At 43.1% G+C, this 14,610-nt stretch overlaps 2 protein-coding genes across 2 annotated transcripts in view; both read left to right on the forward strand.

Moving 5' to 3' along the window:
• ALG13 (ALG13 UDP-N-acetylglucosaminyltransferase subunit) overlaps window positions 1–7,784 on the forward strand; it is a gene marked incomplete at its 5' end in the record, with an annotated part of 30,480 nt that extends 22,696 nt beyond the window's left edge. The window contains 3 exons of the mRNA XM_080365204.1: window positions 4,633–4,673; window positions 5,520–5,703; window positions 6,852–7,784. Coding sequence (XP_080221330.1) covers window positions 4,633–4,673; window positions 5,520–5,703; window positions 6,852–7,117 — 491 coding nt within the window. The 3' untranslated portion in view covers window positions 7,118–7,784. The remainder of the gene's footprint in view (window positions 1–4,632; window positions 4,674–5,519; window positions 5,704–6,851) is intronic.
• A 1,129-nt stretch (window positions 7,785–8,913) lies between these two features.
• Window positions 8,914–9,865, forward strand: LOC308053948 (UDP-N-acetylglucosamine transferase subunit ALG13-like; the record flags this gene model as incomplete). Its single annotated transcript, XM_080365925.1, has 3 exons — window positions 8,914–9,137; window positions 9,302–9,406; window positions 9,619–9,865. 3 exons carry the CDS (start codon window positions 8,914–8,916, stop codon window positions 9,863–9,865), a joined length of 576 nt encoding a protein of 191 aa, XP_080222051.1.
• Between the last annotated feature and the right edge of the window lie 4,745 nt (window positions 9,866–14,610).

A 14,610-nucleotide genomic window follows, 5' to 3' on the forward strand; every position in this document is an offset into this window, starting at 1 on the left:
ATCAGTTTAACATGGACTTCATTTTGAAAGTGGTGGTCTTCAGTCACCTTGCTCTTAGGATTTAAAAGTATGGGCATACCATGCAAGGTTGCATCAGACAGCCAAGCTTGCTAAGCAGTACAACAGGCATATACATATTTGATTATTTTTTTGTTATTAATTTATCCCCTCATTCTGTCATGTTTATGGTTCACAAAGCATAAACTGAGTTTGTAATTCAGAGATTTGTTTAATAACCCAAAGATCAAGCTGTCTGCTGTCCTTTTCATGAAGTGCCTCTTATCTACAGGAGTAACAGTACTGCTTGCTGTTACGCTACATAATTTGTTTTTCACTAGGTGGGGAATGCTGTGAGGCCCAAGTGTGCCACCATTGCATCACTGCACACATCCTAAGAGGCAGATAAAACTGTTCTGTGGTGCACTGTCTCGCCTTAGCTGATAAGGGTGGCTGGTTGTGCGTAGTTTTGGACAGTTGTAGAAAATGCTCCACTCTGCACATCCCCTTGCTCAGTCTTTTGGCAGCATATTGGTTCAAACTGCACTAAGGGTTAAGAACTTAAGAAGGGCTGAAAAAGAAAACTTAGTTAATCAGCCTCCTTGTCCTCTTGATAGCAAGATGCAGCTTGTCCCTATGTGTAGCACTCAGACTGGAGGAGAAGTCCTCTGGGTAGGAGTTTGAGTTCATTTGTGGTTACCTGTGTTGCCACTGCATCATGTACAACAACTTCAGCTATTGTTGTGTTCTCTGGCAGGGAGCATGGGGGGAAGCTGTTTTTGGCAGTAGTGAGGCCAAGCTAGAGGTAAAGCTGTAGCCTACTTTGAAGAGCAGCAGTGCAAAACTGGCAGGCTGTTTACGTTTTTATTGTTCAAGTAGTGGGTCTGTCTCCACACACTGGTTTTAAGTACACAGCCTTTTTAAATATACTCCCATACACTGGATATATTGCAAGTCTGTGCATCGTAGCTGGCTTACTGTAATAGCTGTGTGTAGACACAGCAAATGACATGATTTTGTCAGACTTACAGCCTTTAGTTCAAGTTTCTGAATCTCCCATGTTCCCTGTTGGCGTAGAGTAGAGCTTTTTATTTTGGGGTGAGTGAGGGGAAGATCCAACTGCATATATGTAGAGTCTGTGAAATCCCAGGTGTTCCCTTCTGTGCTGTTTGAAAAGTGGTTTCACAATAACTGATTTGATCTCCTCCCCGCCTTGCCCCCCCCCCCCCCCCCCCCAGAAAATCCCGTCCTTGTATACTTTATTTCAGGTATATGGCAGTAGGAGCTTCTATTGCATCAGAATGTAAAGCTTTTGGCTTTTATTCTAATAAAATATTTAAAATATTTTAGTAGTGCAAATTGTTTTCATGCTTGATTCAATCTGTTGCCATCTAAAGTAGCTCTGTGGTCCCTGTGTGGGAGAGTCCTCAGTGTGCTAGTCCTGGAGGTCTAATTTTTGGTAAGATAAACAGCAACTTTTGGTATCTACAGTTCAGCTAGCTACATCTGGAGGTGCAGAACAGCTTTGGGCTGAAATGGTATGGATTCTTTCAGTTGAATTTAACATGTAACATGCTTGTCCTATCAGAAGTTGATCTGGAAAAAGGCAGTTTCCAAAACCCTATGGCATGGCTGCTCAAAGCTCTGCTGCTTTCACAGATGCTGCTAATGTGCTCTGCAGTAACTGTGCTCTCTTGCAAATGCTCTCGCTTCCTGGTTTTGTTTATCTTAAATATTCTGTTTTCCACTTTCCTGCTGCAGTATTATCACTTTAGATGATACTATACACACATCAGAGTTAATGGTTTTCAGCTTTAGTTGAATGCCCTTAACTGAGGCTTTCAGCACTTGGGAGAATTGGGTGTTAAGTGTACTGACAAGAATCTGGAGTGGATATGGATTAATAACCTCTTCAGACCCTGCATGTAGCTCTTCAGCTGAGTCGCTCCACATAATATTGGCCATGTCCTTCTTGGCATAGACTCCAGAAATTTTTTTTAAGGATTTAATGTTGGTAGTTAATAAGGAATTGCATGTACCGTTTGTATTGTCACACTGCTGTAGTATAATCTAAATGGCCTTTAAGTTAAGAAATCCAGAAGCTTTGGAGTAGTGCAGGGTAAAGTATGAGGTATACTTGACCTAGAGTTCTGTGCACTTGGCTCAAGATACTTGCAGGCCTGGTATAGATTGGGAGCGTGGCTTGTCAACAGCATGAAGGAGGAGAACCTGCTACGTGCCTTAGTGTTACTTGGTACATTTGTATCTGTTGCAGTTTTCAGAGTCTCTTGGATCTTTCTTTGATGGAGCTTGGGACTTGTGAAGTGTTTATTCTACCCTTGCCTGCTCCCTTGCATTTGAAGGAGCTGTTGAAAAAAGACCACTTGATATTGCTGTGTTCCGGAGCCTGCAGTAGTGGTCAGGATTGACCAGAGCTTCCCATCAGCACAGTAAAAAATTTATCATTATTTTTGTTCTGATGCATTGTGAGATGAGATTTTTATCAGTAGTTCACGTGGTCTTTATGTTTTCATGTCAGGGTAGTTTACTATTTTTTGGCTTAGCTATTGCTTCATAAGGTAGTCATGTTTTACTGAAGATTGAGCTGACTTCTAGACATCTTAGAGGAATATAAACAAAAACTGTCTCCTACTGTACTGGCTTCTGTTCCAGCATTCCACAGATGTCAGTATTTCCAGTATCAGTTCGTCACTTCAGCCTCCCAGCTCTTCCTTTGTACTGTTATCGCTGCTATGAAGCAGCTGTTTCATTCAGCTCTTACACTTGTTTTGCATAGACTTGCATAAACAATTGAAGAACAAAATCTGATTTAAAAAAAAAAAATTGTTCCAAATGTAGATGCGGTTTCAGCTAGATACTAAAAAGTTGGCATTTATGTGAGCCTTTGGGTTATTTTTAATATTTCTACTGACTGTGGTCAATGTCACAGCCAAATCACCCAGCACTTTGAGGAGCAAGCTTACAGCTGTTAGATGTAAGGAAAGATCTGTGTGCGCTTCCTAAAATAGCTGCGTGGATTTTTGCCCTGATCAAATATGCTGAACAGTAAGAGTGTTGAGAATTGGCAACAGCAGCAGAGGAACGAATCCTTGTGTATTTCAAGACTGGGGGTTGCACTTTTGATGCTGTGCCTGTCTGTAGCAAAATATGATACGAGACACTGAAAAAGAGCAGGGCTGGGAAAGTGTGTGTGTAGGGGGGTGGACAGGGAAGCAATGTGGAGCCAAGGCCCTGGTCTGTATGGTGTGTGTGGTAACTCTGGAGGCATTGCTAAGTTGAAGTCCTTAGTGGCTTGCTCCTTTTGTGTCATTTCCCAGCTTTCCCTGTCAGCTCCAGCAGCACTAAAGCAAAGCCTGTGTGCATGCGCACACATGCAAACCCACTGCTGTTGTGGAACAGGTGACTTGCTCTTCCCGAGCCTTCAAAACAAATCTGTATTGGAATCTGAGCAGCAATCATCAATTTTTCTCATGCACAGTTCCAGAACTGCATTATAGGCTTAAAACATGCATTGTCTCTGTTTTTACCTTTCAACAATCAACTTTAAAGGTTTAAAACTGCTTTGCTGTTTTTGGACATTTGGAAACACATTTCTAAGTTCAAAACACTGTTGTTCTTGGAGAGAGCTTTCAAAGTTCTTCCACACATCTGGGATTGCTTCTCAGCATATCATGTATTTGCCTGGGGGCAAATTATTTGGTACGTGGAAGACAGAAGTAAAAGACTACTTGCAAGAAAGCAAGGAACTGACTACCCTTGTGAGGAAGGAGAAGGAAGGAACATATTCCTTGTATACTTCCCCCTACCCCTGTTTTTTCACTTGATACAACAATTTGGGGGGACTCCCAACACTAGGTCAGAAGGTCTTAGGATTGCCATGAGTGTTCTCCCCATTGGCACGTCTCTGTGGTCATTGCTCAGCAAAGCTGTGAAGGTGGGGACAGTGGTGGAGTCAGACTTAACAACGGGCAGTGTGAAACTGGAGTCTCTGTGGAGCTGGCCTCTTATCCCTCATACCAGCCCAGAACGGTGGTTTGCAGTATGTATGCAGTGTGTGCTTATGATGTGTGGGTGAATTGTTACTGGTGTATAAGAAGTCTGCCTCTGCCTGTCTGCGTGCTTCCAAACCCTTTCTCATTTCTGTAGTGAGGAAGGGAGGGAGTGCATGTAGAGGTCAACTTAATTTAGGGGCTCATAATCAAATTTTTATTTGAAAAAATCTTTTTCCTCTAAAACCCCAGCCTTAGTAGGAAGCCAGAATTGCTTACGTCCTAGTTGCTTAGACAGTAGAGGCTTGTAACAACACTGACAATTATCACTTGAGTAATCAAGATGAATAAACCAAAATTAAAGCTAATGTAATTGTTGAAGTTTATTAAGTTGGTCAGACAAATGCTCTATTACACAAATATCTAACTGGATTAACTTAAAAAGATAAACTAGTTTTAACAACTATTTATGTTCAAGATATATTCTTTATCCTCAACTTTCAAGTAGTGCTAAAATACTGTTATTCATTGAGTAACTGAAAATAAAATGCTCTTAATGGGTGTAAATCTCTTTTGCTTCTCTGTTCATAGTCTTCTATTCTAATGTCATGTCCTTTAATTTCAGATACAAAGGTCTTGCGGTATTATTTTAATCTGGGATTGCAAGTAAGTGCTTTTAAAATGAGTATAGTAAATTGCTTGTAGAAATTGCTGGTTTTCTTGCCAAATGTACTGATGTATTTAAGACTTCCAAGTGTGATAAATGTGCATCCTGTGCACTTGACTATTAATATGTATAGGCTTGCTTGGTGAAGATTAAAGTCAGCTCAGGAAGTAAAGTTCTAACTCAAAATGTGAAGCATGCTAGTATGATTTTTAGCTGTTTTACTTTGGGTTGTGGTGGTGGGTTTTTTGGTTTTGCTTTTGTTTTTGCACAGGATTGTGGATAAATATTGTTCTTTCCATGAAGATAAGGGGAAGAACCTGAGCCATTCTTAAGAAAATTTGTGTACTTACACAAGACATCAAAGATCTTTTAGTGATGTGTGGTTTGAGTCTTCTAGGACTTGTACAGCTGTGTTCAGACTGGTTAGCACCATTTCTCTGTGTTCTGGGAGCTCTTGCTCTGCTGAAGAGTATTCTCTGCACAAGCAGTCATATGCAGTGTCAGTGCTGCTGCTCAGGGAAGTAAAAGAAGTCATGTCAGCTTCTTCAGCTGAAGAAATAGGAAAAATCTCTTTGAGTATGACAAAATCAATAGTTGAGAATTTCTTTCTCTGTAAAGATTTCCGACATGACAGCAGTGTGGAACTATTGCTGCAAGTGTTAAAGTATCTTTTCTGGTAGGCTGTATTGGGTTTTTTTGGTGTGTGCAGTATCTTAAGGGGCTAGGAATGGAAAAAAGCACTTCTTCCTTACTTTAGATCTGAAACTACTAGCCATTTGGAGGAGGGCTGGAGATTATGTGGTTGTATGTGTGACCTTGTATGTTTTTTTTTCCTTTTCTTAAAGTATTACCATCAGAGCTGTTGGCCTTCCATGATGTACATACAGCCTGTGCTGCCACCATCACCTGTAGAAGTTTATCCAGCGTATGCTGAGCCAGCTCCTGTCCTAGATCAGTCAGTCCCTCAGCTCTACACGGATGCTGGGCGACCTGAATTCCACCAGGTTCCCTTAGAAGCACCTGCAAATGGTTAGTATTTGGGCATAGGACCATGTACACAACTAATGAGAAGTGAGGGAGTAGGTTTTCAGGGTGTGACTTCTCCGTAGGAGCTACTTGCCTGCAGATTTGCTGTCCTGTAGGAAGTGTGAGGTTGGAGGACAGAGAATAAACCTTGTAAGGGGTTATCACAAGCTCCTCTGCCATTTGTGGTACTACTTAAAGTATGTCAGAGTCACTGGTGTAGCCACCCATGTGTCAAGGGCTTTCTAAAGCCATACAAAGGAAGAAGTGAATCCTTCCTAGGCCTGTGCTAGGTACTTTAACTTCAGAGATTTTTTTTTTCTAAAACAGTGAAGGAATCTCTTTGCTCATAAGCAGATAGTCATGGTATCAAAACAGAATGCTTGTATTTGAAGTAAAGGAGACAGCTGAGTTTTGTCAAGCACTGAGCATCGGTACTTCAGCTCCATGGGAATTTTTAAAAGGAGTATGTTGCAAACCTCGAGTTTAGGCTCGGCATGCTGAGCTGTTACCTCCTGAGTAGCCATCCCTTCCTGCTAGCTGCATCTCTTACTGTGTGTAAAGTTTACAGCAAAACTTAGTTTCACCTAACAGCTTTGTAACAAGCTTGTAGGTGTGCCTGGCAGTGAATAGGAGAATTGTATTAAATGAGGAAAAAGATGTCAAAAGTCAGACGCCTAGTTCATTAAAATCTATGGAACACAGCAAACAGTCAGTATTGGAGAGCATCATAACAAAACTATTGCTTGGAGGCATGGTGGCTTATAGCTCTGATGATGCTTCAGCCTGTTGAGCTGGGGCGGTTCTTTGGCATAGATCAGTGTCATATCGCCAGAGATCAAATGGAAGAATACACTAGTGCTCTACTTGAGTCCCTTTTGAAAAAGCTGCCACTTGGAAAAAGCAGTATGTTGCTAAGTAATTCTTAAACGTTTTAGTGAGAAGATGATCAAGTTGTCTTCTAGTCTAACTTAAGACCCAAAATGATTTTGACCTCTCCATTAGGAGGGACAGATATGGGCATAAAACTGTCATCTAAATGAGCTTTCCCTTTTGGCCACCAAAATAATGATGTGTTTATGGTAATGAAGGTCTGCATTGAAAGGCCATAGATATGGTAAAACTTGGTGAGTGTGTGTGTTTTTTTTTTTAAGGTAACTTTCAAAATGCAGAGCCTCAACCCCTCTCCTATGGGCCAGTATATTACCCCATCGTGTCGGACCCCTTCAGTCAGCAATCTCCTCCTGGGTTTGATTCTTTAGTGCCTGCCTATCGCTATATTAGTACCTGGCATCCAGTAAATCCACCATATGGAAATGCTCCACAAATCGCTAATGCCGTAAATTCTGGACCGCTGCACCAAGTCAGCTATGTTGCCTCCCCTAACCCTTCACATCATGATGTGTCTCCAGGAATGTAAATATGGAAGCTATACGATCGCTTCTTGGCCTTGATTCCGCTTGTGTTTTGTTTGTCAACTATGTGTTAATACTGTTTCATAAAGGTTAACCTGTCTCAGTGAGCTGGGTCAGTTGATTAAACTGCATTCAAATGACATGTTTCTCTTTAAGATTATGCTAGTGATGATGTGGCAGGATGTTGTTCTAGTCAGTTATGTAGGAAAGCATAAGAAAAGAGTATACGTAGACTATAGTGCAAGGAACACAGTTTGAATTTGACTACGTAAAGGGTGTAAAAATATATATGCTATAACTAAAGGAATGTAGCATCATGTACCTCTGAGGGGTTGCACTATAACACTTGGACACGTGGTTCTTGTTGAAGCACTGAAATAGGTTGTCATTACAACTATGGATAAAAATTGGGCACAGGATCGTTAGAGGGTGAAAACTTTTGAAATGGGTGGGATTTCTCGGATGTCACAAAACAAAACCTCTTTGCCACTAGTGGTCACGTATGTGTAATGGCTGTATTTCTTCTGTTCCTTTTCATTCTGTGTAGTTTTGTGACTCTTGAAAGTGTAAGAATACTGTTTTCATCTGTTGTACATTGCTGTATGTCTGTGAGACTTGTTTTTTGAAAGCTGTTGCACAAATGGTGGTAGTCTTGGTGTTTAATTTGCACTGATAGCACAAAATAAAAGCATTGAACACATGAAAATGAGTGGTCATTTGTCACTGGCAGGTTACATTCCTGACAATTAGTCATCAGCAGGCTGGACTGAAGAAGGGTAGTTGTGCGGGATAAAGCTGCTCCAGCCTTCTGTGAGAAAGTAGTGAGAGCTTTCAGCATGAGAATGAAGTGCAGTGGAAAGCTCTGGCTGTGCTTTTGTTGATAAGGTTAGGAAGAAAACATTGAATAGTCTGCGTGCGAACTGCAATTCTTTCAAATGCCTGTCTGCACAGGCTCTGTCCTTGATAGAAACGTGCACTGCACATGCAAAATCAACAAGAAGCAGGTGCAGGTTGGGCCCTGCCGCAGCCCTGGGGACATTGTGGTGGCACAGCCCTGTCCTGGGGTAACAAACAAGGGCACAAGTGTGGGTTATGCCGACTCAGTGCTGGAGGCCCTGAAAACCATCAAAGACACTTAACAAATGTACTATACTACTTTGTAGAGGCAGTCTGACTACTGTGGCTCTCTTCCAGGTGATGGTGAACTCTGCAGCAATCTCAACCTCCACAGGTGTTTATACTGCTCCAGCTACAGGCTTCTCCTCCAGTTCTGCTGCCTCCACTCCAGCCAGTGCCACAACAGCAATTCCCCCACAAACAGCAGTTCAGCCAGTCACAGTATCTCCCCTTTCTGTAGGGAGGCCAGGTAGAGTGCGCGCACTGCAGCTGTGGACTTGGGTGTCTTCTGGTTGTGGTTACAACTTCACTCCCCATTTTTTTTTCGTACATCTCAAAGACAAATATTAAAAGTCTTTTATTAAAAAAAAAAAAAAAACACGTCACTTTCTTTGGCTTAAAATGACTTAGTTGTAACTTCAGTGCTGACTTCTTGCTTTCATGTTTTGAAGGGGACAGCTGCCCCTGAATTGGCATGGCAATCGCAATGGGAACTTGCATGGGAAAAAATCTGTGCTTTGTGTTTTCTCCTTGTCATCTCTAGCCATCAAAGCCAAGTGTTTTGCTAGAAAGTTCTTTTCAGAAGACAGAAGCTCCTTTCTCCCCCTGTTTCCTACAGTTAATTTTTCTCCTGAGTTATTGGTTAGGGCAGTAAAAGAAAACTTGGTTATTCAGCCTTGTCCCTATGTGTAGCACTCAGACTGGAGCAGAAGTCCTCTGGGTAGGAGTTGCCACTGCGTCATGTACAACAGCTTCAGCTATTTCTGCCTTCTCTGGTAGGGAGCATGGAGGGGAAGCAATTTTTGGCAGTAGTGAGAGGCAATCTCCTGTTCGCTGCGTGGCACCTCACAAACCCTACCGTCCTCAGAATCCTCCTCAAAGACATAACCGTGGATTTGGGATGCCAAGGTACGAAGCCTTGAAAACCTGTCTTGAGATCACTGCTTGTTTTCTGTTCATTCTTGCTGCAGACTAGTCAGGAGAGACTTTGTGCTATTGAGTAGGTAAAACTACAGTGAGTTCCATCTGAGAGGCACTTCCTGGTAATTGCACCTTTTGCCCTTTAAACTTAGGGGATCTGCCCGATTTATAAACAGGCACAACATGGTTGGCCCTCAAATAGCATTCTACCCCAGTCCAGGAAAGAGATGCTATGAGAATTTCTCCTGCAGGTCCTGGTAAGTGAATACAAACCTCTTTACGAAACCTTGCTCTAAACGAGTTGGGGAGGATGGTGGTGTGCGGAGGGCTGAGTCGGCTGTCAGTGGCACAGCATGAAGCAGCAGATTTATTGGGCCTCTCCAAAAAGAACTGAGTTCAAACTGAGCAATGAAAGCAAGGTGGGACTGCAGCTGGTGGTGATTCTTGACCTCCTCTCGTGTTTCTAAAGCTCCTACAGCCGTAGCCGCCGCCAGCTGCAGTGTGTGAATAAGGAGTGTCAGTACGGGTTTGTCCCAGGGAATGGAGAGGAGCCTCGGGGACCCGAAGAAACGATAACTTTCTATGAAATTGAACGAGAGGACAGCGCTGCTTTTCCTGCTTTACCAGTAAGTTATGAAAATGTGGTGTGTGAAAATCTCGGGGGGTGGGTGATGTGGGGGGAAAGCTGTACAAATGCGCAGCACTTCTTAACCTAAATACACAGCAGCAGTGTTTTGTGTTATGTGGGCTCAGCGCTGGAGGTCCCAAGAATCAACAAGGACACTTATTTAACAAGTCATTTTGTCTTTCATGTGACTTCAGTGTTTCAGTCTCTGAGCTGGATTCTGAAAGCCATGGCTGCCAGATCTTGTAGGGACTTTGAGTCCTCGAAATGCCACCAGCCTGCTTTAGATAAGGAGGTGAAGTCAGTAGCTTCAGACAGTGCCATTTCCCAAAGCTGAGATCAAGTCTATGGGCCCATGCTACTGTTTAGTGATTTTATTTTTTTTTACTTTTTTTCTTTGTTCATCACTTAAGTGCTGGTGAAAGTGGGATTGACTGCAGATTTGGGAGGGGAAAACATGTATTTCCTTTGGTATCCCTTTTAAGTAACCATGAAAGGAAAAACATAGTAGGAATACATGACTCCTTATAGGTATATCTTAAATTGACAAGGCACTTTTATTTCCTTAAAACTCTTGAGACTTTTTTTCTTTCCTTAAGAGAAGATGATAATATAATCCTGTGTTGGGAGGGTTGCAAGCTTGGCTTTTGGTTTGTCTCCTTAAATCTTTTAATCGCTGTACATATAACTTGGCAATTTAATCACGGCTTTTCAAGATGGAAGAGCCAGGTGAAAAGTTAAAGCATGGTGAGAATGACCCCTGACAAACTAATTTTATTATAAGCTGCTTTGCTGGTTTTAAAACAATAAAAAGACAGGCAAGCAAAATTATTTTACAGTGTAATTGGTGGTGGGTAGGACCTTGGCCTTTGTATTTCTGCTTCTAGAGGAGCACTCAACTTGCACAGACCTTTGTCTTGAAAGGGAGAAGGTACCACAGGATTATTTGCACCCTTTCTCTGAAAAAGTATCCACTGGACTAACCTCTGAAGGAACTAGTAAAGCACGTGACTTCTTTTATGAACTTTAAAATGGAACAGACTCCCAAGTACGGTCTCCATGATGGAGTCATAAAGTGTTTCCATCTCAGTCACGAGTGCCATCAGTCATATACAAAACGGTTGCTGCCAAGCACAGAAGTGAGTATCTTCCACTTTCAGCCTTTAGCTATGAATAATGCCTCTTTTCTTCTGCTGTCACTGAGACAGCCTTGCGCTTTTTTCTACACAAATGGTTATCATAGCGAAGTGTTGGGGGTTTATCTTCTGGTATTAGTTTGACTCCTAAAGTAATTTTTTTTTATTTTTTTTAGAATTAGAAACACTGACTGATAATTTGGGTACCGAGTGAAGTGTTTTGCATGGTTTTGCTTACCCTTCTAGTAGCTGGATCATTCAGTATTAGCCATGGCTATTGTGGTCACATTGGCCACTTTGAGATACATGAAAATTACATTAATTGATATAATAATATATGTAATAACATATGTAATATGTGGCCGGTTCACTTACGGTTTTGATGTTCTGAGGTACGTCTGTGACTTGATAGGTGTACTTTTGCCAGGACTGGTTAGGCATAGAGTGAACCTTTGGGACTGGCAGGCAGGGGCTGTGGGATGCGGTCGGAGCGTTCCTGCTGCTGCCTGGGAACGCTCTCCGCAGGCTGGGAAACGCAGCCGTTTCGTGGACAGCAATGCTGGAGTCTCTTACTTCCAATTCTGCTTTCCAGAGTTGAGTTGCCCTATAGTAACTCTACGGGTGCTTACTAAAACAGCTGCCACCCCCCCCCAGCTCTGCCTAAACCATGGCTGCCCTGCGCCATACCTCAGCCATTTCCTCATCCAGAGGTTACTAGCTCTGGCTGCAGGATCCCTCTACTAATGAATATTCCTAGTTTCGTGCTTAAGTGTTCTAGTGGCTAATTGCTACAGAACAGTTGCCTTCTCAGAGGCTATGAGATAATTCACATCTAAATTACTCAGAATTCTGGGGGTTTGTTTGAGAGGGGTTTTTTTGTTGGGGGGAGTGTGTGTATGTGTGGTCTGTGGGTGCCAAGATGTGGGCTCAGGGTCTTTTATTTTTTTTATTATTTTTTTCATGGGGAAGCCAGTGTCAGCCAGGTGATCATCCAGACTTGTTTACCTTTGCACAGCGTTGATGATTGCTCTGTTACAATTTGGTACCAGAGCAATGCTCTGGGTCTTTCCTGCCCGGCAGAATCGCAGATCTGCTGTGAACAGGGGTAGCAGGATATAGCTTGCAGCCATAAGCATATTTTATCTTTAAACAGAAGCACAGAAAAATCCATGAGTATTGATTTCTATTGGGAACAATTATTTTTCTTCAGATTGATTTCCCTCCTCCCCCACCCCCCACCCCCTTTCTTTAGGGTTTTTTGAAGTATGTTGCATAATAATGAATTTTTAAAGCAAGAATTTGATCCTGAAATATGGCTTTAATTTTTCTTCTTTTTTTATGGATGGCCATTCAGCCTTTAAAAGGGAAAACAGAAGAGTCATGCAGCCAAGTCTGCGCTAGTCATGCTTGCCACCTCCTTTTCCACACCGTGTTTTTTATATATGAAAGGCAGGGGCTCAAATCAAGTTAACACCTGAAGGCTGTGCGGGAAGAATGCACGAGCTGGCAGCACCACCGAGTGCTCCGTGAGATGGGAGCGCTTCGGAGCTCGGAGCCCTTCCGAACAGCCACAGAGTCAAACCTCTTCTCTTCTGAAACTGCAGGATGAAAGCAGCAGTGATCAGCCGTAGTTCTTGTGTGCTTGGGTGCGAGCTGCTGGTGTTTTAAAGTATGTCGGTCTCTTCTAAGCTGCTGCAAATCTTTCTGCCCTCAGAAGGAGCGGGTTTCGGTCTGCCTGCATTTCCCTGCAGGCTGCCAGGCACCAGAGTGCACCTCTGTTCTCCAAACTCTGTGCCCAGCCTGTGCCCTGTTGCAGTCAGGTGGCGAGTGTCACCCTCCAGGCGCGTGCCCTGCGCCCCCTCCCCTGTCCCGCACCATGCAGCCCTCCTCCGTGGCCGGCATACTGCTAGACCTGCTCTACTCTGCGTGCGTTAACATCCACTGCGTTACTGCTGCTCGCCAGAGGCATGATTCTGAAGTCTTTTGAATTGTAAAATCCATCTTTTGTTGAAGATAATTATTATAAATACTGTAGAGAAAACGCGCGCCGATTCCGCCTGCCAGCAGCATTAGCCTGCTGGGCTATCGCGGGCTATCGCTCCTGTGCTCTGCTTGCCCCTTGGCCACATAAGAACACCAAACCCCTTCCTACGGCAAGTTGTTTTTCTAGCTCAGTTTTGCTCACTCAGCTTCCAGTTCTCTCTGCAGTGCTGCTGGATGCCTTTCTCTTTTATAAAATTACACTGTCAAAGACTGCATTATATGTGGAAGATATTCAACATATAAATCCAGACCCAGACTTCTAAGTAACTGCTTTTTTCATAAGAGAGGAAGATAAAACCTTTGGACCAGGACTTTATAGCTTTGAAATAAGATCAGAGTTTAAATGTTGCAGGGCAGGCCTGTATCTAGAAGCTCCTACGTGTGATCAAGTCGTTGCTGCTTCCCAGATTTTCCAGTCAGCTGAGTTGTGGCAAGTACGAGAGTTCAGCAGGTGCGAGCCACAGGCTAAGAGCATGTGCGCAGGCAGCTACTGCTGTTCAGTCATCTCTGCAAGTGGGGCAGTCTGCAGTGACAGGAACACGTGCCTGAGTCCTGGCAGGGTGTTCTTAGGCGTTAGGCTCAGTTTATGGCAATACTTTTATTCCAGATGCTGAGTCTTGCCTTCCCTGGAGCAGGTGACCATTTTGCTGCCAGCTTCAGGGTGCTGGGGGCTACCCCAAGATAAAGCGTCGTTCTGTCCTCATAGCTGTGACGTCTGCTTGGTTTCGTTGTGTTAGAGAAAACTGGCTTTTAAGAGGAAGTGAAATATCCTCGAATGATGAAATTAGTGGCCCATCTAAATCCCTTTATCCTCTCCTTTATGTATTTTTCCTGTTCCCTACTCTGCCTGTTTGCATTTTCCAATCCAATCGAAAATTTTGGTTTCTGACTCTTTAAATCAGTACCTTTTTTAATACTTGTCATAGTTGAAAGCAAAAAATGTTTGTTTTAATGTTTGTGGTGATCAGGTGAATGTGTAATTTGTGTTACTTGTCAGGAAGCACAAGTAAAAGGAGATCAAATACACTGCAAAACTTCTTCCACTACCTGCCGCCTCCCTCCCTGGGCCAATCCGGTACTTTCTGCTGCAGCCCATCCGCCTCTGCAGGCGCCGCTGGGGGGATGGAAGCAATTTGGAGGCGCAGTTTGGTTCCTGTTTCTAGAATAAGAAGCAGAACTGGGGACTCGGAGTGCCTTGACTTTGAACTTCTAGGCTTTCTGACCTGTGTGGGAATGTGCACATCCAACTTTGAAACGTCCTTTTCTATTAAAACAAAACCAAAGGTCGCTGCCTGTCTGTATGTGGGTCTTTTACAATTCTGTAGCTGCGGATCACGGTGGCCCTGGGCTTTGCTACAGCTTTTGGCGTGGACTGTGTGTGTTTCTGTGGGTGTCTGTGTTGAACTCCTTGTGCTGCGAGGATCTCCTGCGTTTCAAGGGAAGGGATATTGTTGTTTAACTTGAGGAAACTCTTGTTTTACTGGAGGCTTGACCAAGAGCCTCTGGTACTTAATGGAAACCTGTTGAAATGTATCTGCACGCCTGCAGTACTTTTAATGCGATTTGCTTGGAGGACAGCTTTACATGAGCAAATGATGTTAATACAGTTATATGTTGTTGCTTAATGACTCTTTTACACCATTAGCTATATTGCTAT

The sequence above is a fragment of the Falco punctatus genome (genome assembly GCF_963210335.1).
Source record: "Falco punctatus genome assembly, chromosome: 15".
NCBI classification, from domain to species: domain Eukaryota; kingdom Metazoa; phylum Chordata; class Aves; order Falconiformes; family Falconidae; genus Falco; species Falco punctatus.